The sequence below is a fragment of the Spinacia oleracea genome, chromosome 6 (genome assembly GCF_020520425.1).
Source record: "Spinacia oleracea cultivar Varoflay chromosome 6, BTI_SOV_V1, whole genome shotgun sequence".
NCBI lineage: Eukaryota > Viridiplantae > Streptophyta > Magnoliopsida > Caryophyllales > Amaranthaceae > Spinacia > Spinacia oleracea.
This window is the reverse complement of record NC_079492.1, coordinates 90,554,281-90,578,247: the sequence shown is the minus strand read 5'-3', so window position 1 is coordinate 90,578,247 and position 23,967 is coordinate 90,554,281. Positions and strand designations below refer to the sequence as shown.

General features: G+C 38.0%; 1 protein-coding gene across 1 annotated transcript; it reads right to left on the bottom strand.

The window, feature by feature from the left end:
* Positions 1 to 13,140: 13,140 nt before the first annotated feature.
* On the bottom strand, positions 13,141 to 21,383 carry LOC110803950 (squalene monooxygenase SE1). The gene is made up of 8 exons (XM_022009504.2): positions 20,931 to 21,383; positions 20,522 to 20,633; positions 20,111 to 20,285; positions 16,055 to 16,223; positions 14,773 to 14,991; positions 14,356 to 14,631; positions 13,760 to 14,038; positions 13,141 to 13,634 (listed from the first exon to the last, which is right to left on the bottom strand). The coding sequence occupies exons 1-8, from the start codon at positions 21,165 to 21,167 to the stop codon at positions 13,527 to 13,529; spliced, it is 1,575 nt and encodes a 524-aa protein (XP_021865196.1). The 5' UTR covers positions 21,168 to 21,383; the 3' UTR covers positions 13,141 to 13,526.
* Positions 21,384 to 23,967: the final 2,584 nt, after the last annotated feature.

Here is a 23,967-nt window from a genome sequence, read left to right as displayed (position 1 = left end):
GCACAAAAGGCCCTACGCCTCCTCGCTTCACAATATAGCATAATTCTGGGAGAACTGTACAAATACACGCCGAATAAAATCAAGTTACTTTGTGTCCATCAAAACCAAGCCCAAAGACTAATGGAAGAATACCATAACGGCGTGTGCGGACCCCATATGAACGGAAAAATGCTATCCCGAAAAATATCCCGCTCAGGGTAATATTGGACCACTATGGAAACTGATTGTCATCACTTTGTAAAAACTTGCCCAAAATGCCAAATCTTCAGTAACCTTAACCATTTGCCTCCCTCGGAACTATACACCTTCACTTCTCCATGGCCCTTTTCCACCTGGGGTATAGATATAATCGGCAAGGTAACACCAACAGGCGTAGGGGGACACGAATACGTTTTAGTCGCAATTGATTACTTCACTAAATGGGTAGAGGCAGTCTCCTATGCAAAATTAACGGCCAAACATGTCGCTCGATTCCTAGAAAAGAACATATTCTGTCGATACGGGGTTCCACATGAAATCATAAGTGACCAAGGTTCCCACTTCAGGGCCGAAGTCCAAGACCTGCTCGAAAAATATCATGTCAAACACCATAAATCCTCTCCCTACAGGCCGCAAATGAACGGCGCGGTAGAGGCGGCCAACAAAAATATTAAAGTCATAATCGAAAAAATGGCCGAAAATTATAAGGATTAGCCCAACAAATTACACTTCGCATTATGGGGCTATCGAACCTCAATCCGCACCTCCATTGGAGTAACACCCTACTCCTTGGTATACGGAATGGAAGCAGTCCAACCGGTCGAGTTGGAGATTCCCTCCCTCCGGATCGTCCTAGAAAGCAAGCTACCCGAAGCTGATTGGGTTCAAGCTAGGTACGACGAGCTCGTCCTTTTAGACGAACGGAGGTTGAGAGCTCTACATCACGTGCAAGTGTATCAAAAGCGCATCACAAGGCAATTCAACAAAAGAGTCAAACCTCGAAATATCAGAGAAGGCGATTTTGTATTAAAAGAAGTCCGCGCACCTACTACGGACCCTCGAGGAAAATTCCGGCCTAATTGGACGGGACCGTATTTTATAAAGACCATCCTACCTGGCGGAGCAGTCCAACTAGCTGACGTAGATGGAGCGGAATTCGCTAACCTCACAAACTTAGACCAATTAAAAAAGTACCATATTTAAATTCAGTCCATAGTTAAGGCATCTAATAAAACACATTAAGACTCATAAGCAAACATTCTGCGCATTACTCTAAGCAAACGGCATAAAACTCGACAAGGTAGAAAAAGCGAAGGACAAAACTTCAACGCCCAGGACTGGGCGCTGTTATTTTTCACGCCCACGCCTGGGCGCCGATATTTCCTTCGCCCTCGATCGGGCGTCATTCTCTCTTGCCAGCTACCCTCCCGCTTCTGCAAAGTGTCCGTACTCCTTTTTCTAACCCTCAAAAGAACCACGAACACTTGGGGGGAAAGCAGACGTGTAATGAACACCCTTTCAAAAAAAAAAAAAAATCAAAAGCTAGAACTACGCGCGACCTGATTCTGACAAGATACGTAGGCAATCCTTCTCAAGGAATCGGTCCAATAAAAATTAAAAAAAATAATAAAGTCATGCAACGCATCAAGAAGAAAAGATATTGCAAAGGGCACTCTACCCTAACCCATGCACGGGCAAGACCAAATAGAATGAAAAAACAAAGCCACAAGAATTTCCAGGAACAAGCCCAACAAAGGAGTATGGCACGAGTCGGCAAAAAACAAAAAAATAGTGAACATGCATATGTAATACCCCAAGTAGTCGGTTAGTCTAAAAATATGTGTGCACTCTTATATGAACTCATTATTTTTACGAAAGTCTTTTCCTTTTCAAAATTCGTCGTTGGTTTAGAAAGCTAATATTGCTATAATATGTTAAAACAAAGCCCATGGAAGGCTCAAAACATTCTTGCACCAAAAATCGCAAAAAATATATATATACATGCGGAATACAAGAATGAGTATGTACAAAGCAGGAGGTAAGCCTAAGACTCGTCATCGGCTCCATGTCTCCAAGCCTCGCCGGTCCATCCACTCCACTCCCCGTGGTATGAGGGCCCCCAGCCAGAGTCACCCCAAAAATGAGGTTGTGACTGCAACTCGGGGCTAGGCTCTCGGGCCACCGACACGGAACGTCGCCTACGCTCCGGCTCGGACCTCTCCCCGGAAGAACTCACCCCCGCGTCGGAACGACGATGCCGTAGGGGCGAGTGTCGTTCCCTCTCTCTCTCACGACCGTGTCCCCCGCCCGAGGGACCCGCGTCGTCGGCCCCGGCGCGTCCAGCAGCCGTCTACAAAAAGGACAAAAAAGAGAGTGAATAACCGAAAGCCAAAAAAAAGGTACAGATCAAAAGAAAAAAGAGGGCACATTACCCGAGTAGAGTGGGGGCTCCTGCAAGAAAGTGCAGACCGAGCTCGAACCAACGCGGACTTCAACCGGTTGATCACCCCCACCATCGCATTGGCCGTACGGGCCGGAACCTGAAACAGGAATGTTAGTAAAAATAAAAGAAAAAAATATAAGAAGAGTACACAAATAAAAGGTGCATACCGCCTGTACTCCCTCAGAGAGCGGAGCATGGAAAACCCGGTCTTCCGGGAAAGTCTCCACAATCTCGGATCCACTCTCTCCGGTATACGAGATCCGAGCATCGGGAAGCACCCATCCCCCCAACGAAGGGTCAGGACACTCCTGCACAAAACACAGTAGGCATGAACACATGGGCACGAGCATGAAAACACTAAAATCAATACGAAGAGAGGAGGCAACTTACAGCGCCAGGCTCCGGGAGACGAAGAGAATCCTGGATAAACTGGTAATAGCTGGCTCCCTCTACCACCAACTCCGTCGCTGGCACGCCAGTCCTCGAGTGGACCCTCCACGACTCGCCTATCGAGCGAGTAGACAGCATGGTCGCAGGCGGAGGCCTAGGCACCGAAAAAGCCCCGACCGTCTGCATACGTACCCGCTCTCCCAGGTACCAGACAGGGTCCCGACGGCCAACGAACAAGCACTACGCCAGAAAATGCTTTTAATAGCGCTTATTTTTGCTTTTTACAGCGCTTTTCGAAGCGCTGTTGATGGCTCCGCTATTAAAAGTAAAATGTACTTTTAATAGCGCTTTTTAAAAGCGCTATTAAAAGTACCCTTAGGAAAATTCAAAATTTTCTTTTATAGCACAATATAAGCGCTATTAAAGGTGTGCTATTAAATGTTTGCCGCCAACTTTTAAATTATTTTCTAATAGCGGATGTATATGAAGCGCTATTAAAGTGATTTGTTTTTTTTAAAAATTACAATTTCGTTGGCTGCATATTTCATTCTACCGCACAAAATAACTACACATAATTCAAAATTATCATACATTGAAGAGGATAATAAAAAAGAAATTGAATATTAATTTTCAATCCTGAACGAAAATAATGTTACAATTGTCACCCTAATAAAAATGATTACATAGATATGTTCTAAAATAAGACCACAAACATTAAACTAGGCAAAATACATTAATTAACATAGTTGTATGTTTGTTGGTCCGTTTAAGGTAACCTAGCTAATATACAATTGTTGAACAACATGAAGCACCCGTTGAGTTCTTACTTCGTCAATATACTCTTTGTCTCCCCTAGTCAAAACACTTCCTGCACATTTTTTGCACATCTTTTCCATATAATGATTCCAGTATTCCCCTAACTCATATAAGTAGGTGAAAACCAATAGCACATAACTTACAATTTACCTATTGTGTGAGTCTTAATGACATCAAAGTAGGCGACAATGAGATCGATTTGAGTCGATCATCTGACATCTTTTCCTCCAATTAATTCTAATAAGAATATCTTCAACACAAATTTCAAGTGGTTGATTCTGATCTTTCTATTTCATGAATGTTTAAGCCATTGGTCTTCGTTGACTTTTGATTTAGTATCACTCCTATCTTGAACGTCCTGAAGTTGATTAAGAGAAATTTCAAAACACAAAATTAAAATTCAGGAGTTGGCAACTTAGCATCCTAGTTGCAGAACTTTCAGCATATAAAATGTTAAATCACTTCATTAGAAGGACCTCGAATGAGAGATGTCTTAAACATGAAAAAGAAAATATCCAGAAAGCATCAAGGACTCACTATTCGAAGGACCTTTGATCCTCTTCACTACTACTGTAGTTTTTGAGCACTAACCCTTATTACTACAATTCTATAATGCTAACCTAAATGAAACTGAAAGTATTAAAATAAAGCCGGTGCAGTATTAAAAAGACAGATGATATTTCAGACAATGTAAATCATGCCAATATTTCCACTAAATCCCTTAACCCTCATTCCTCATAGAGTTGCGATAAAAAGTATCACACTCATCAGCAACATCAGTCTGTTTCAAGTTTTTGATTATCACTACAGACGAATTAAGAACAATAGTCTCAATTCAGAACCAGGACTCAACTGACTAGCATCAACGTGTGCACGAATTTGGATAATTAAGAACTTCTGCAGGTTTTTAAGTATGCAAGACTAGTTAAGTAGTCAGGTAGTATCTAAATATGGGTCTTTATGCTTTTCTTTATCATTTCTTCTAGCTCTACCATTTTTTCACTGCTTCAATTGCTACCCTTTGATGTTTAAACAAGTTAGTTTCTGGAACTGTTGATTACGTAATCAACAGTTCCAGAAACTAACTTGTTTAAACATCAAAGGGTAGCAAGTGAAGCAGTGAAAAAATGGTAGAGCTGGAAGAAATGATAAAGAAAAGCATAAACACCCATATTTTACCTTGTCGAGTTTTGGGAAAGCGCCAAGAGGATGCAAATCACAGTTAATAAAGAGAAGGAAAGAACCTGCCAGAATGCTGGAACAATCCAAGCATTGCCCATGCTCGTTGTATGCATCATTTTCCTTAAACTATAACTGCATACAAAATATTAAGGAATTATTTGAAAGTTAAATGTAAAGAAGCAGATAATTTGTGAGAACAGAAAAGTAACAAAAACATCCAATTTAGCATATATAGAAGTTGCAATTTCTATGTACCTCATAGCTTATCCAACCAACAGACAAAATAATAGCTACTACCAAAGCATTAGTGAACTTCCGGTAGATATCCAATTTACCCATCATCCGACGAGCCTGAATGAAACAGCAAAATATTAGATGGCTATGAGCCTATGATTCAGAGTATCTTACATCATAGATTGTTGAATAAGGAAAACATGTTTAACCCCAAATTTATACAATGAACTTTATACGGTTCAAACAGGCTATTTGCAATTGCAAGTCAATATCCATACATACTCCTAAGAGAAAAGAAAATATGGCCCCCCGATCTATTTTTGGAGTTACATTTCTATGTTGTGCAATGATTTCTACTTTTTTGTGTATAATGTCATCACAAACAAACATATACTTTCGAAGTTGCATTTTTCTGTTGTGCATCTAATACTAATATTTCTCCTAAACCAGTGTTCATTTTGGTAAGCTAATTTTTGAGCTCCTACGTAGGAACCGAGAAAATTTGCTGGATAGAGTAGTTGTTCTGTACACTTGTAGTCTATTTCTCTGTTGATCTCCAAACCTTTTGAAAAATGGAAGACAATTAAATTCAAAGATGCTAATTATTTAGATGTTCAGTACTCATAAAACCACTGGAACAAGATGATATTTTGCTCATTTTATGACTAGCATCTGAATAAGCATCTTTGAATTGTAATTTTCTTCTAGTTTTTAGAACACTCTCTCAAACAATATTTTAGAAGGTCTCACAATCAACACTACAAAGCTAATCAGATTCAGTAGTAAACAATGGCATACAATTTATTGTTTTCTTTCAAGTTATTTACGAGATTCTTGAGAATGCTGATAAAGGGAGTTGCTCCAATATCGAGTCCAATAAGTAAACAATGGCATACAATTTATAATTCTGTGATGGACATATGGTCCTTTGATGATTATATGTGGAAAGCTGCAAAAGAACATAAATGAAAGAACATATCAACATATTGATTTCAGAACGACTCTTTTCTACGACTCTTTGATGCTTTTCTTGTTGAATTAACTGACCATTTGCAAATGCAAAGGAAAGTTTTGTGTAGAAACATATTATTAATATAATTCTGAAGGCTGTGCTCATACCTTGGTGCATGGTTGTATATCGAAGTCATTCATTTGTTTGGTTTCGATTCTCATGAGCCTCCCTTTTGCAGGATAACTGGTTGTAGGTTCACAGGTCTGCATTTAATTGCAATAGCATTGCAGATCTGAGATACCATAGTGACATGAAAGCTCATTTCATTGCGTTCAATTCTCTTCTTCCACCCAACCAACAACACTTTGCTCGTTTAAAACTACTATTGACATTGGACTGAACTCTAAAGGCAACATTCTAAGTCTAAGCCACATGTTAATTATCTTAATCAGTAAGACTATAGAAAATTCTGGCAAAAAATCCCAAATTAGTACACATAATACAAATTATATTAAAGCAAGTTCCAAAAAATTTCAATAAGTAACGCTACAATGAAAACACGTTTTGATGCTATTCAAGCATACTGCTTCTTGAGAACCTAAATAATCAAATTAAAACATTAGCAGGCAGTTGAATCCAGTAAAAACTAGTATAACCAATGAACAATTAACAACCCATTCGAGCAAAATAAACAATACAATAATATAAAGCATCCTTTAACTTCTAAATTCAACAAAAAAACTAGCAGTATTAAGTAAGCCATATAAAATAAAATTATCAATACAGACCTGCAGATCAAGTAAACACTGTTATCCTTTGATTTCTCCGAGTAGCGCAAATCAAACTATATCACCCCAAATGTCGAGTAACCCAATTATGTGAAAACCTAAGATCTAAACCTAAGTCAGAAATCTATTTAGAAAAACCAAGATTGAAACTTGTGAATTATACAAAAGAACCAAAATTTGAGAAAATTGAAGAAACTCATACCCATAAAAAACCAAAATCGAAACCCTAATCAAGAAATTACAGCGCCACAATCGCCAACATCACCGTCCACAACACCATTGTCGCTGAACTGTTTCCATAGACGGTAAAACATCAAGGACGACAGGGGAGGACATGCTAGGAGGACATGCTAAGAGGAGAGAGGGGTTTTCGTTGATTTGAGGAGTGGGGGGGGGGGGGGGGGTTGGGTTTGGAGAATTAGAGCACAACTTTAATCTAAACAAATTTTCCTTTTTTTAAAAACCCAAATAAAGGCTTTCTTGGGCGGTTTTTTTATATTTTTATTTTTAAAGGGTTTAATAGCGTTTTATTTGAAACCGCTATAATAGAAAGTACATATCACAACGCTTATTTTAAAAGCGCTATTAAATGCCTTATTTGATATCTTTGACAGCGAAATGGGTAAAACCGCTATTAAAAAAACGCTATAAAAGCATATTTCTGTAGTAGTGAAGACCCGCATCTAGCTCAGGGCATAACTATCCCTGACCGAAGCATGGGTACCCCTAAAAGAGAGCCATGGGGACCAAACCACCTGTTTTTGTACAAACGCAGTCAGATCTCGCACATAGAAAGTAAAAAAAGAATGACGAAATACGAGATAGAGGATAAGATTCTGTACATGCTCAGGGTTCCCGTCCCGGATAAGATCCCACACGGTATCGGGCGGTGGACGCACTGTCAGCTTCTTCTTCCAACCCCAACGGCGACCGGCAGGGAACTCCAAAGGCCTCTGCCCCTTTCGGGGAGCCAGCCAAGGTAAGTGCTCAAAGGCCCACAGCTACAAAAAGAAAAGGACAATAAAACATTAAAAAAAAAAAGAGGCCCGGTAAAAGCGAGAAAACAAAAGAAAGTCTAGGCACATACCTCGATCAAACGCGGCACTCCCGCTAATGTAATCACAAAGTGACGTCTACTCGGGTCCGAGTCGCGCACCGACAAACTCATCTGGCCGACAAGCGTCGCATAGCCCAAATCGCCCCAGCGATTGTCACCCAGTGTAGACACGTCCTCCACCATGCCTATCCACCTCGGGTCAAAGGTGTCAGTCGGACCCGATAGAAAAGTGGAAGTAATAAAATGGAGGTAGAACAGCCGAGCCTGTCTCGAAGGCGACTCCTCTACCCCATGCTCCAAAGCCCACATCAGGTCAGCAAAAGGTATCCCACGGGGCTGGTACGAAGGTAATCTACTACCCATCCACGAGCCCAGGAGCCTGGTACCCTCAGCAACAGTCGGCGATGGGCCATCCGACCTCAGACGAACGGGGTTCCCTGTAAAGGTCAAGCCCGTCAAAGCCGTGTAGTCCTCAGGAGTGATCGTCATCTCGCCCCAAGGAAAATGGAAGGTGTTGGTGGTATCCCACCACCACCTCATGAACGACCGCAGAAAGGATAGGGAGATGTTAAGCCGCAGTATCTCCCAGAAGGTCTCAACCACAGGAAACAGTGAGCTCGCCCTCAGGTAGCTAAAAACGGTCTCACTCGTCGCTGCGCCATAGCCGCGAACCGTAGTCTCTCTCCTCGCGTGAAGGCGGGAAGTCACGTGGTGCTCTAGGTCGTAGTGCAGATCACGACCGTCGTAGAGCTCAGGGCCCACCAATAGGGGACCCGCGCCTATAGACTGACGCGTCATGCCACGCTCCTCGTGGCCACCAGGAGGGGGTAACGACTCGTCAGACATGCTGATCAACAATACAACAAGGCATTATACCTTTGACAAAATCGGCATTCACACCGATCCCTAAAAAGAGTGCATTTCACTCAGGAAATGGAGTCATACAATTTTTGTTCCCTAAAAACATGATACTAAGTTCATACTTAGCAAAATTCCCTAAGTAAAAATTAACTCCTGCAAAATCAAAATTCTTCCATGATTTGTCACCCATGAATTATGAGGAACGCAAGCAATATACCAAGAACACCTACATTATAAGAAAATACTAGGGTCGTAGGTATACTTGGGGGCTAGCATGAAAATGCCCAAATTCAACAAAAAATCAACATACTTGCAAAAATTAACATGCACAAACTAATTAACATGTTATGTGGAACATTTCCAACTATCTAATTGAAGGAAAGGGGCACAAAATAAAAAAGCCCCAAATCAATTTCATGCACAAAAATACTTGACAAAAATACTGAAATTGACAAAAAAAAAGCTCAAAATTACTGAAAATTACTTACATTGGGAAGATTAGGAAGTGATTTGGAGTAGAATTCGTGAAGAAAAGTGAAGGAAACGAGCAAAAATCAGTAGAAAGAAGTGAAGAGTTTGAGCGAAAATGGTGGAAATGGGAAAGGAAGGAGACGGTCCGCGTATTTAAAGACCAGCCTCCCCCTTCGCATTTTCAACGCCCAGCTCTAGGCGTTAGAAATTCAAGCGCCCACATTTGGGCGCTGAAAATGCCTCCTAGACAGCGAATATTCGCTGTCGGGCACGCGTACTCCCCTATTTTGTGTAAGATATCCGTTATCTTGATATTTCTTTCCCAAAAAAACGGTATTTTGAAAGAAAAAAATATTGTTAAACAAAAATATACACAGTGTGGACCCACTTATAGGACACATCTAATCAGGAAATATTACGACCCACCAACAGGTTGTAATCACAAAAGCCCTTCTACATAGGCAAAATAAGAAATTCAAAATGGGCTCGCCCACCCTCAGCGGGCGGGGTCTGCGTCACTAGCCGCGCAGGTCCTCAGTTTTCGAAAAAATAAAGTCTTCAAAATTAAGACAGGCTCGCCATCTTCAGCCGGCGGGGTCTACGTCACAAACCGCGTAGGTCCTTATTTTCAAAAAAGCAAAACAAATTTCAAAATAGATTCGTCCACTTCTATCGGACGGGGTGTCCACCCTTAGCGGACAAGGTTCGCCATCTTTAGCCGGCGGGGTCTACGCCACAAACCGTGTAGGTCCTTATTTTCAAATTTAAAAAACAGATTCGTCCACTTCTATCGGACGGGGTGTCCACCCTTAGCGGACAGGCTCGCCATCTTTAGCCGGCGGGGTCTGCGCCAATAAAACCGCGTAGGTCCTTAGTCGCTGCAGCGATAACTTTTGCTGGATTTTCCTTCGTTTTAAGTCCTATAAAAACAAGGCTGCTGGATTTTCCTTCGTTTTACGTCCTATAAAAACAAGGGTGCTGGATTTTCCTTTGTTTTACGTCATATAAAAACAAGGGGGTTTTCTCGTTTAGCTAGCCCTGAAAATGAGAATCTTTAAAAAACATTTTTACCTCGTGATTGGGCTTGGCCAGGCCCAATTACACTTTACAGCTTTGATTTCGAAAAACTCTGTAGCTACTCCCAATGACAAAGTAAGGGAGTTTCTACGCACCTTTAGATCCTTCCAATGACAAAGTGAGGAAGTTTCTATACTATCAGTTGACAAGTCCCAATGACACGTGAGGGATATGTCGACACTTCAAGTGATGACCCTTAAGTCAAATGTTATCACTCGGGGGCTCGTCAGACCCTCGCAAAACAGGTCACAATACACCATGGCTTGTGTGACGCACTCCGTCTAATACTTTGACCATCGTCTTACTCCAAGACTCAGTCAAAGTGGGGGCTAACTGTAGACACCTACTTTTGTCCCCATTCCCGCAAGGGAAAGGTTCGATGATGAAAACGTAAATCTCCACTTGACAACGCATCTCCTACGAAATAAACGAATCTCAATTCCCCTTTTCATTTCACCCGCAACCTGCTATTTATGGAAACCTGCTAAAAATAGTAACTGCCGTAAAAGGTAGCTTCTAAAAGTGGCAAATCATAAAAGATAGAAACCTGTCAGAATTAGGTGTTGCATTCCAACATAAATCCTAAATGAGATAGAAAACTGCGAGAATCCTATTCCTAATATGATTCGGAAATAAGAGTTATGTATTAATTGAAATCCTAACGAGCCTAGAGTTCGTAACGGGCCCAGACGCATTCCGTCATAAAATTGATACGCGCTAAAAGACTCGGTTAAGTCTCAAACTCTACGGATTTTAGGAATCCGAATCTGACTAAAGAAAACAGCCCAGACCCTATTTTCAACGCCTGGCTCTGGGCGCCGAAATCTTCGGCGCCCAGGCCTGGGCGCTGAAAATACCTGGGTACGTGTTTTTTTCTAATTCTTTATGGATTAGAACTCTGCAATTCTATCTTTCCACGAACTCTTCCCTATAAATAGACCCCTAAATTCGACGTAAAAGGGGAGACAACAACACACAATTATATTCTGAGTATTGACTCCAACCCTTAGCCTAAGCCTCTCGCTGCGAAACTGTTCACGCGTTCTGTCGCAATCGATCCATAAATCGAACAGAACGTATCCTGTCCCATAATTGAGATTCGTTAAATAAAAAGGAGAAATAGCAAAGTCAAAGTGGTTAGTTTTCTGAGAACCGTGACGCACCTCTCAAGGGTGCGTCGTAATGTGTCCCTTTTCGATGATTTAACTGCTTTCCTCGCCCTTTTTATGAATTGTTAAACTAACCTAATCTAATTGTTCTATCACGCCTAACAAATATAATATTTTTGGGAAATCGGATTATCATGCTAGGTCCCTTGATGCTATTTAAATCAGATAATCACGATCGAATTAGTATTATATGTTGCATATTGCTAAAATCAACTCAGATTAGTTTAATAGTTAACGCATGTCCCTTCAATTATTTATGCTGAGCTAGTAAGGATATCCTGCCTCTGGAGTTATCGACGAGCGAAGTACTCCTCTCGGTAGTTACAGTCCCCCGAACCCTCAATCTCTACCTTGCGGGTGTGTGTTGAGAGATCCCCACACCAGGGATCACAAGGGAACCTACGGCCGTCGTGGTCAAACATAATTGCACTCCCTTTATGTCACGATAACCGGGTTTTGTCAGTTTTTCTCATTGTTGTTAAAAACTGAATGGCGACTCCTATATTACTAGTCAATTGGGTGTAAACTCACAGGAAATTCAATTACACTTGATTGAATAAAAAGAATCGTCACACCCACGAGGGACGAGGTCACGCATTAGCCTCGCGCTTTTTCGACCCACTCACACTACGAAAGGTTCTAATTATTGATAATGAGCTTAGTAAATTGAGTCGGTTTTTTGTAGCTTGTGATGGTGTTAAGGATATTGGGGATGCTGTTAAGTTGTTTACTCATGAGTATTTTCATTAGCATTTAATGGATTGTTAATTTGGTCGGATTTGGATTTTCTAAATAAAGTTTAGCGAACTTTTTCGAGGAAGATGAAGAAGCCTTGAACACGGGAGGAGAGAGAAGAATATTTTTTTTTAATTTTTTAAGGTCTTTTTAGGTAGTTAAGGTGGGGAATTGGAGGGAAAAACTGAAGAAAAGAAGAAGAAAAAAAACTCAATTTTGTAAGTCACGTGCCACGTATGCGCGAGTCAACGCCGAAAAAATTGGGTTGACCGCCGGAAAAAAAGTGTTGGTCCCAATTCACAACAAAAAATCGATTTTAGGTCCTATCTCACAACTTTTTTTTTAAAAAAATGTCATTTTTACAATTTTTGATTATAAAATGTCATTTCTGACAAAAAAAAAACACCTTTATTTTATTAAATTTCATGCCCCTTCCTTCTCCAATTTCATGTCTCTTCACCTTCAAAAATAATTCATTGCCTCTTCACCTCCAATAAATTTCATGCCTTTTTATCTTTTACTCTTTCTATTAATTTCAAGTAATATACCAATTTATATTTATATCTTCATTGTTTTCTTATTTATTAAAGTTGAAGTTTACTTTTATATTTTTGGTTTGAGGCTCGGCGTTATATACCATTGGCATGTTAGAAAAGTGATGATAACCATTTAGTAGATGAGCAAAATACAATATTATTGTCTCCGTATTTATTTAAAAGATACACTATATATTTTAATCTTTTTGTCCCTCTCGTGGTCCCCACACTAACATTCTCTTTGTACTACAATAAATAACCAACCACTATCAATTTCTTACAATCAATAAATAACTCAATACTCCACTTTTATCTTATTTTATTTTCGTGCTGATGAGTATTTTCTTTATATCCCCAAAGTGAAAGTGGAGTCTTTGTAGTAGCTATTGAGAGTTTCATGTTTTTATACTTATTGGTTTATTTATTCGAATTACCCATGTCGAAACTAGGTAAAGAACAACAAGCAAGGCACGTATATATTGATTTAAGCAAAGTTACTAAAGGAATGATCATATTATTACATTTGATCGTTCTGCTAAGGCACTGAAGTATTACCCATGTTTTTCCCGTCTTGGATATTCCAAAAAGCATCATCTGATAAAATCCAAATGAGAAAAGAACAGTTGAAAAATATCTTCTGCCCTAAACTTGTACATCTTGACATATATACAATTTAAACATCACAATCATGATAACACACGTCAAAATTGCACCTTCCAATCCAAAGTTGTCTGGTATTTCAGACGAAGAAAAGAAACGGTGATACAGAGACAATAATCTGAGTATGTTCTGGTGGCACCAACAAACTGTGAAGGCCCATCAACAAACTAGAAAGGTCATGACTTCACAGGAGGAACTCTGTAATATGCAGGAACTATGGCAGGGAAAAACATTTTTCTTACACCTTCAGCCTTTATGATTGGAAATATGATTCCTGATGCACCCTGTTGCAAAGATAATCAAATCACGGAAATTTACAAAATCCGGTTAAAAAGGAACAAAATAATCACTCAAAAGAACAAATGGACCAATCAGGAATCAAAAGTAATGAAAGTGAGGTTGGACATACAGAAATCAATCTGGCTCCGATCCATAACCGTTTAGGAGAGGGAAAGGGCAGTAGTAAGCGGCCAACCCCAAATATGGCAACAGCAAAGAAATGAAGAACCAAGCTCAATGGCTTCGGATTCAGACCAGAGAGAAGAGAGATTGGTCCATTTGAAAAGATGCCTCCAAGACTTAGATAGTCAAAGCAAGCTTGACGCATTTCCTTTCTAGCCTGGTCCGGGGAGGCGCGGAAAACCTTGTATAAAGCACCTGCTAATGTGTTTATTGTAGATGCCACTGGCTGCAAATCACAAAATATATCCAAAAGTCAGAACTCTAGCAGACTATTGGGCGAACCTAAGCAGAAACAAAGGGCATCATGGGAATGAAGATTGTAGCTAAAACTACTGTAATCTCCAGGTATCAGGTAAAAAAGCATATAAACAAGAAACTTCATTCTTATATTCAACCAAAGAGAGCATTTGCTCAACTTCAATCTTCTATGTATAACGCCATCAGATGAACTGTTGTTCGTTAGACAGCCAAGATTGTTGACTGAAACGAAATGCATAATTGACTAAAGATTTAGTAAAACACCTGACAGCCATGAGAACTTACTTTTCGCAGAGTGTAGAAGGATTCCAGGTATCTGCAGAGATTAGGTGCATCATTCAAGTCCTTTAGCGGCCTCAGAAGATCTCGCAACAATACAATATCAGCCAGAGCTACAGTCATTCCTCCACCTGTTAGAGGATGGCGCATGTTGAATGCATCTCCCATTAGTAATGCCCCAGGCTTAGGAAGAGGAGCTGCTGGCATGCTCTTGTTCGGCATTGACTTAATGTTTCCTTTATCAATGGCTGCGACAAAGGCATTGTACAACTGAGGAGGTATCTGAGATAACAGATCACTGGATTAATAAGTTATACTAGCACAAGTTCATTAAAAAAAAAACACTATGAAACTTCAGAAAATGCTCCACAGTGGTTTTTTTTGAAGAGGTATATAAACAGAGTTTCAAAGAAATCTACATACTTGAGGAGCCACTACAGTCGTCAAATACTTGGCCAGTTCACCATTAGCAACAGACGGAACTTTTTCTCCTGGTACATCAACAAGACATCGGACTTCAGTGCTACTAATCGGATAGAACAAGATTGGGGATGGATCTCCTAAAACAACATGTCCATGATTTTCATAAGGAAGTTCACAGTTCTCCAGAACAAGCCCCACAAAACATGAAGGCTGGTCTATCTGCCAGAAACAGTGTAATTGTAAGTCAGATTAAAGTTGTATGAAGTATATGCCTCTTATGTATATACACTGCAAGTAGGCAACAACAATGGAGAAATAGAATGAGGCCTTGTTCTCTTCAACTTATAGGATCTCATTTTCAGGTCCTATAAGTTCAGATCAGATAAGTTACTATAATTCAGATAAGTTCCTATAAGTTGAATAAGGTCCTATAAGTTCCAATAAGGTCGTATAAATTCTAATAAGGTCGTATAAGTTCCAATAAGGTCCTAAAAATATTGTGTAATATTATGATTATTTGCGTTGTTATATTAAATAAATCATATTTATATTATTATATTAAAATAATTTGTGGTTACTAATTGACGATAATAATTATCAATAATACGTAAATATGAATTAATATGTTATTATTAATTACTATCAATTTAACTATAAGGAAAAAACTTAATAAACACTTTTAAAATTACGTGTACATCACAAATCAATGGACGGTTTTTTTGGTGAAACGCAAATAATAATAATATTACTTCTTTACATCAATGCATCTAAGAGAAATACTCGTATGGAGTATCAAAGACTTATTTTTCGTCTGTGATAAAGTTGCATTACGGAGTATAAATATGTTTATTAAAGAGTTAGTTACAAATATTTTTTTACAAATTGGTCGAATTCGTACTTGGATTTTATAAATTTTGGATAATTATTACAGAGTAATAATTTATATTATTACATAACATTCGAAACATAATTATTAATATAATTTCCGTATTAATTTTTATTTATTAATATTTACAATCTACTATTATCAATATTCCAATGGTGAAAGTTTTAGTAATATACTTATAATATAATAAGATTTAATATGGTCTTATAAGGTCTTTTAAGGTCCTATAAGTTCATATAAGTTAAATAAGGTCCTATAAGTTAAATAAAGTCTTATAAGATCCTATAAGTTCAGGTCTTATAAGTCGAAGAGAACACACCCTGAATTCCTGCAGAAAATTCCTACAGAAAATTCTAACAGCAGGGTGAAAATGTTTACTTAATAACAGAACTGTACCTTAGGTGTGCAGAGAGAGCGACGCAAATTTGAGAAACAACCATCACATACAATTGTTAGGGGTGCATACGCACATAGCTCCTTTCCAGCTTTGGTCTTGTACCTCACACCCTTTATTATTCCATTTTCTTCAACAAGGGAGGTTACAGCGCCCTGCTCTAACTGCACACTGAGAAGAACATGTTCACAAGTTACGAATATATCTTGATGATAGAGTCCCAAGTAAAATCTTTCCTACACAACGGCTCTCAAGCCAAAATGAATGATGAAACAGACAAATTTCAAAATCCTTCATCTTATTAAGTAACATTGTTATCCTAATCATCTTGCTTGTAACTTTCTTATTCTGACCTCACAGGTTTTTAAAAAAACTGCAAAGAGGACTTATACTTGTATGAACTAGTTATACACCAAGCTGGGTATATACAATTATACATGCCAAAATGGCTTGTACCAGAGTGGCACCTTGTTTTGAAGTCTTAGAGCACTACTAGGGTTCCTATCTTTAAGACAATTCGATATTAGGTTTTTGGCCAGATGAGTTACTTCCTCTTTTTCAAAGAGTCGGGGATTCTAGTTCTGTGCCTGACTCTTCAGTCTTCACCTTATCACCTTATCAGAGAAGTCAAGATCGAGAAGTCAAAATCAGTAATGCATCATAAACAGGTCAATTATATCAGTAAATCAAAGCATTTACTGCGTCAGTAAAATTTTAAAGGTCCTTTCAGTTAATGGTGTACCCTTGCTACGAATCAATATTATGGAGAGGGCCACTTTAGGTAGTATCTTTATAAGTTAGCTACGGGTAGCTTGGGGATAGGGAGCTGGTTAGGGAAGAAGTGTTATATTTAGAGCACATTAGATATACAGAAAGGCATGTTGAATATTGATGATTATTGTGTTGAGCTTCTAAGGGTCATTGGAGAGAATTGCGAGTCCCAAAAGCTTGATAACTTCACATTTTGGTGTAACTTTGGTTTATTAATCAGATCATCATCTTCTTCCCATTTCCTGCCATTAATAATGCTCAAGCCACGTTAATTCATAGCACCCCCACCCCCTTAAAAAGATAGGGATTTCTACAAGAGCCAAAAAAGTACAAGTGGGCGACATAGGAATTTGAATGGCTTTCCAAAGTTTATCACATTAGATATTAGTTATCTAGTAACTATATTTTAGATGGGAATTGGTTCTCTATAACTATCTCTTAGATGGCTATCAATTATCCTCTAAGACTTAAAGAGTAAGAGTTGTTAATTTCGTACATTATATATGTGACATTCATTCTAGTTTCATTAACGTACAATTGAAATGTTGAACACTCCATAAATACTATTATGATATTCCAACTTCTCTGTATCATGAGGAATTGTGGTTATGATATGTTTTTAGCTTGATAATTAAAATGTTTAAGTAGGCACCCTTTAACCTTATTCGCCTGCGGAACTCCTTACCCGCCCCACATCTACCCTAATTATGTTAAGTAATTAACTGCCATTAGCCGTTATTTTTTGGGACTGACGGGTCCCCATCCTATAAAAGGTGTAGTGGGTGGGTCATATGCCGCCTCACCTTATGAGACCAAGACTTGAAGTTACTTTTTTTAGCCAATACAAACCTGATCCATGCATACATCATTTTCCTTGAACACCACTGCCAGAGATCCAAGAGAGCTACTAAACTCCTGTTGTGTTCAGGCTACCAAAATCCAGAGTTAGATGATGAAGACTCTAATGGAGAACTAATCATTTTTGTAGTGTTTTCAATTGTATATTCATCTACCACAGAATATGGGGTCCTAGTTCAAGCAAGAGACAGATATAGTAACAACTATTAAACGATAATAAATATCCCAAACAGATATAGATTAGTTCATATGCATCTGAAATATATTTAATACTCCGTAAAGTAAATATACATCTTAAATATATTTACTAGGCACTAGATAATACTTCCTCCATTTTTTTTTAATTGCACCATCTTAGATTTCACGCTTGCCAATGCACTATTTTAACTATTAATATCTCTCATTTTACAATTGAAAAAATTATAAAAATTTGATAATTTGAAAGTATATTTAGAGACGAATCTAACAAGATCCCACATGAATATATTTTTCTTTACCTATAAATCACAAAAAATAACTATGTAAGAATATGTGAATAGTGCAAAAACCTAAGATGGTGCAATTATAAAAAAATGGAGGAAGTAGTACGTAATAACCAAGTGTGATAAGACATGGGAAAGCCACACAAATTCATAAAAACGTAACCATACACCCGATTATAAATTGTTGTACAATGACGTACTCAATTACAACTAATAGCTGGATAAACTCAACTTTCAATGATGTTAACAAAAAAGGATTGATGGTGCAATTTTAAGGAACAAAAGCACAACTTGGATCTAAAAATAGCATTTTGACTGAATTCAGTTTACTTTTTGGTCTTACACAAAGTTCAGATTCAGTACAAACATACACCAAATTCAATCCAAGAATTATTATTTTATTCAATTTGAACATTTGTTGGCCAAGAATTCACTGCCAATCATAATCAATATCTGTGAACAACCGTGATAGTTTGTTTTATTTTCCGAAAATGATAAAGATCGCAACTTGCGACCTTTAAGTCGTGTCACAATGATGGCACGACATGCTTATGTGTCATGAACGTAATTGGAAACTAAAATATTTAACTTATACGTCCTCTGTTCATTTTTACTCGCAACGTTTGTCATTTTCACGCATGCCAATGCACAACTTTGATTATTAATATCTTTAATTATCTTAAACAAAAATTATAAAAAGTTAAAATTTTGAAAATACACATTAAGACGGATCTAACAAGATCCCACATGACTATGTCTTACCTTATGTATAAATCACCAATAATGATCAAAGTATATAATATGTGAATAGTGTAGAAATCACAAACGTTGCGAGTTTTGAAAATTGGAGGAAGTATAATATATTATACATGTTACAATAAAGGTAGGAAAATCTTAATCTTATAATTTATTATAAATATAATAAAATATTTCTTTCCTTCTTTGTATCGACTACCTTATTTACATATTTAATAGTAAAAAATATTGCATTGATAGTAAAAATATTTTGATGACGCATGACCTACGTGGCGCCTACATGTACCATTTAGATTCCGACAACTAAATGTTATTGCAACTTGCGACCTTTATCATCACCCTTTATTTTTACACATTTCCTTAAAAAAAATTGTTTGTATAATTAACTATAGTTTTCCTAAGAAAAATATTATGTAGTACCGCACATGAAAACTTTTCATTACAATGGTACAAATAGGAAAACGTTATCGATATAGTTAGAGATAAAATAATGTTCAAAATAGAGAAGGGTGATGATAAAGGTCGCAAGTTGCGACAACATTTAATTGTCGCAATCTTATGTGTCGGAGTTTAATTGGTACATATAGGCGACACGTAGGCTATGAGTCATCATAATATTTTTACTATCAAAACAAAATTTTTACTATGAAAATATGTAAATAAGGTAATCGGTATAAAAAAAGAAACAAATTAGAAAATTAAGATTTTCTTACCTTTATTTTAAACATGTATAATAGGATATATAAACTAAATATTTTAGATTCCAATTTAAATCATGACACATAAGCATGCCATGTCATCATTGTGACACGGCTTAAAGGTCGCATGTTGCGACCTTTATCATTTTCGAATAGAGAATACTTTGCAATGCTTCCTTTTTCGAGATATTACAGATTCAAGATAACAGCCTAATCTCAGAACCTCAAATTTCATTCGACCCAAAAGAAACAAAGAATCACATTTCAAACATAAACATTAAGCTCTAAAAGGCTAGGCTTTAAAAATGAAGTCAAGTACCAAATCCACATTTGATAATAAGATGGAAACTAAACCTAGCAACTGGACCACACAAATGACAAAATTGATATACATCTAAAATGTGGACGAAATGACACACAAGAACATACATATATTCTACATACAAGACAAATGAACAAAATTAGACAAGTAGGAAAGTGCAGCATAGCATACTTGGGAAGAGAAGAAGCTTTCTCCCTCATTCTCTGAATAAAGCGGCCATTATGAAACCCTCTCCCAGAAACATCATCATGAAATTTCTCCAAAGGGTATGAAAGTTTAGTATTCTTCCCATCTTTGAATAGAGCATACCCAAACACACGCTGAGCATCGATATTTTCCACGCAATCTACCATTCGATTGATAAAAAAGGAAAAACTCACAAGTTATGTTTAATCAATCATTTCGTATCAAACTAGTGCCAAAGTTGTTTCCAAACAAAACCGGAAAATAAGTATCTCTATATCAAATACTCCCTCTTCTATAGTTAGTTGCCACGCTGATTGCGTGACTTGAACTTAGTAACGTGACAACTACATTCGGACAGAGGTTGTATACAATACAGAAGTAGAGTAGTTATTTTACCTTCAAGACCCAAATCAATTAACTTAAGATATCCTCCTGGTTGTAGAAGTTCACCAACAATACGATCAGGCTCTGTTAAATCTCTTTCTATCACATGAACTCGCCTTCCATCCTACAAAATATTTTCAAATTTTTAAGTCAGCATCACAACAGACCCTAATCAACAAATCAGCAAACACAAATTAAGGCCAAAACATGAAATCATTGAAATTCTGCTAAGAAATTAATGAAATAATTATTAAAAATTTGAATATAAATTACGTTAAATTAGTACTAAAACTTATCTTATTGCTATTTTGAAAAACAACAAGGATTAAATTAGCAATACCTTTTAGTAGTAATTCAACCCAAATGTAATTCCTAAACAAGTCAATCACAAAAATAAACTTAATTCGAAAATTGGTATGACCTTTCCGAGGGTATGAGCAAGAGCGGCACCAGCAACGCCAGCGCCTACGATGATAACGTCCGAATCAGTTACATCGGATCTGCATTCACCCACGGGTGAGGTGGTTGTTACGCCGGAAACGTCATCCTCCTGCGAATACTTATCTTCTCTCTTTTTAGTCGATCGAAGAGTCCATAGAAACGCCACGGCCAACAGCGAGGCTATCACACCTCCGAAAATGTACTGGTCAAAGAACATCCTCGAAGCTTGACGGTGTAAACAAAAGAGTGCCGCTTCTTTAATACTCCTCGGAGTTCGTTCTCCGCCGTAGACGGCGGCCGGCGTTTCTATTTCTCTCTCCTCCTACTTTTGTTTGTCAGCTGATCAGAATTTAGAGGTGTGTTTGGGAGTTCGGTAATGTTTTAGAAAAGGAAAATTGGAAAGTTTGTTTGGGTGATAGATTTGTTTAGAGACAGATCATAGATGGCATCGTTTTATAAAGGTTACAGCTCAGCAGAGTATCTTGTGTTTATTTTAATTTAATTAAAATAAAAAAAATTAAGATAACTGGAAATCTTAAGAAGAAAACAGGACGCAAATTACTCTACTCCTACTTGCGTAGTTGCGTGGTGTCGTGTTCACATCCTCAATCCAAAATTAATTCATTAATAAAATCAATGGGTTTCGATACAATAATTCAACGGGAACTCAATCCAAAATGCTTCGTAAGTGTGTTTGAGACAAAAATTATCGACACATTTAGTTAAATAGGTTAACACTAACCAAGCCAACATGAAATTAACAGCCTCAACTCTGGGCCTAGGCGAGGAGTGCGGTGTTCTAGGGTCCAGGGCGAGAAGGGACTCAAAAATTATAATATGTCTTTGATTGAGTACGTATAATAAATAAGCACTAGTTGATGTCAAAATGCAGTTTAGCCCAGCGGAAAAATATGGCTCATCTATGAGAAAGAATGGCGCGGTTCGATCCGCATTGGATTATTTATTAATCGACAATTTGTTGGCCTTCCCCTTTTTTCAATTGTCATCCATTTTTTATATTAAAATGTGTTTTCTATTTATTTATTTTGACATCGTTTGGCCTCCTTGTACATTTCCGATGGAGCCAAAGATTCATTTATTCTTTTGGTTGTGGAATGTAATGGACTAAATCAAAATGGCTCTTAATACCTCTTCGCTTCATTTCCATGAAGTAGAAGATGGTCGTCCCGTTATCGTCCCGTTATCGTTTTTGGGTCAATTGGGAACAACATCTCTGCAATTGCAGGGGTAAGGTTGCGTACGTCCGACCCCCCCCCCCCACCATGCTTCTTGCGAGAGCCTCTTTGAGGCAATGGGGTAATGATAATTATGATGATTGTTTGGCCTCCTTTTCCCTTTCTAGGTACTAGTGGAATTTTCTTTCACTTCTATAGTTATTTTATACTTTTATTCATTCGTGATATTCATAAAAGTCTTATTTTAGTTGCACTTTACAACCATGAAGGCAAATAAGTCATATTTGATAGTAGAGCTGTCAAAAGCTGACCCTACAAGAAAATCCGACTGTATTCGCAACGGGCTGAAACCTGAAATATTGTTAAAATGGAAAAACTGTAACCCGGCCTGTACCCGATCCAATAATCGATTTTGACCTGGTACTGTATGGCCCGAACCCGACACCCGACCTGAAGATGACCGATAACCGAATTAACCCGACCCGACACTCATCCAAACCCGATTCAACACACGACCCAATGCCAACCTGAAACCGATTGTAAATCGATGAAACTTCTAATTGACCCGACCTATGAAAACCCGATACACAATTTTACCCGACATGTTGACGACCCGACCTGCCATTAATTAATCTTGTTAATTCAAATTTCTCTTGTCTTGACATATACGTATAAGTTGTGTTTCGCATACGAATTAGTATATAAATAAGCGAGTTTCAAATCATAACAAATTTTAGTTATTTGGAGTTTTACGATTTAACCTTTTACGATTTTCAAATCGATTATTGGCTCGTAATCAATATTAACTTATATATGTATTGAGTTGACAAAAACACACGATGACTTGGTCTAAATACATCTCAAATTGAAAGTAATTAATAATCAAATTTTACAATATAATAAAAATATATGGATATTTCATGAAATACTCCCGAGTTTTGCAATAATTCACCAAATGCCCATCAAGTTTCAATAATTCACCAAATACCCCTCGCAAATGACTTAATACCCCAAATACCCCTTCATGACGTCATTAACCCTAATTAACTCAATTAACATCTAATTAACCCACCCATTAACCCATTTTTCCAAATTGACCCATTTTTGTCTTTATTCATTTTAGTTTTTCTTTCCTCTCTCCCCATACCTTATTCCCTGACCTTTCCTCCGCCTTCCACCGCCACACCCTCTACTCGTCGCCCTCCTTATCTTTTCGTACTTCATTGGAGGAATTTGGAGTTGGATTTCTCAACTCAAGCTCGAGTTCAATCGTTTCAGTTTCACCACCTCCAGTTAACCTTATTGCTCTTTCCATGGAAGCAACCACCACCTTCAGTTCTTCTCCTCCCAGTCCCTCCCCTCCTCACTTCTTTCATCTTCTCCGTGTCCTTCCCTCTTCACCATAGTTTTTGCGCCAAAATCCGCGAGATCTTCATGCCGGATTTCTCACCCCTCCATGCCCCCAACCTCTATAATTCCCCAATTATCCAATTAGATTCCCCATTGAATCCACCCAATTTCTATAATTCAATTAGCTCTTTCAAACAAAATGTTCAATTGAAAAATGCGAAAACTTGCAAACAGAATCAAAGAACAACTAAATAAATCCAACCCATAAAAAATTAAAAAGAAAAGAAATAAAAAACATGATCTTCGTAATTTGGGATTTTGGTTGAGCATATCCATGATGGTGATACGGTGGCGATGGTGGTGATGGACTTGATGGTGGTTGTTGGTGGGGTGTTAAAAGTATTGAAGGTGAGAGATGAGATTATGGGGATGGTGTCCCATCGCTACCCACTTCCCAAGTCGAGCAAGTGG

Coding starts and splice junctions, on each gene's coding strand:
- LOC110803950 (XM_022009504.2), bottom strand. CDS start 21,167: ATGTTCTTTGACCAGTACATTTTCGGAGGTGTGATAGCCTCGCTGTTG. Junction 16,224..20,110: donor AAAGCTTCTTCTCTTCCCAA/GTATGCTATGCT, acceptor TGTTCTTCTCAG/TGTGCAGTTAGAGCAGGGCG. Junction 13,635..13,759: donor TCGGAGCCAGATTGATTTCT/GTATGTCCAACC, acceptor TCTTTGCAACAG/GGTGCATCAGGAATCATATT.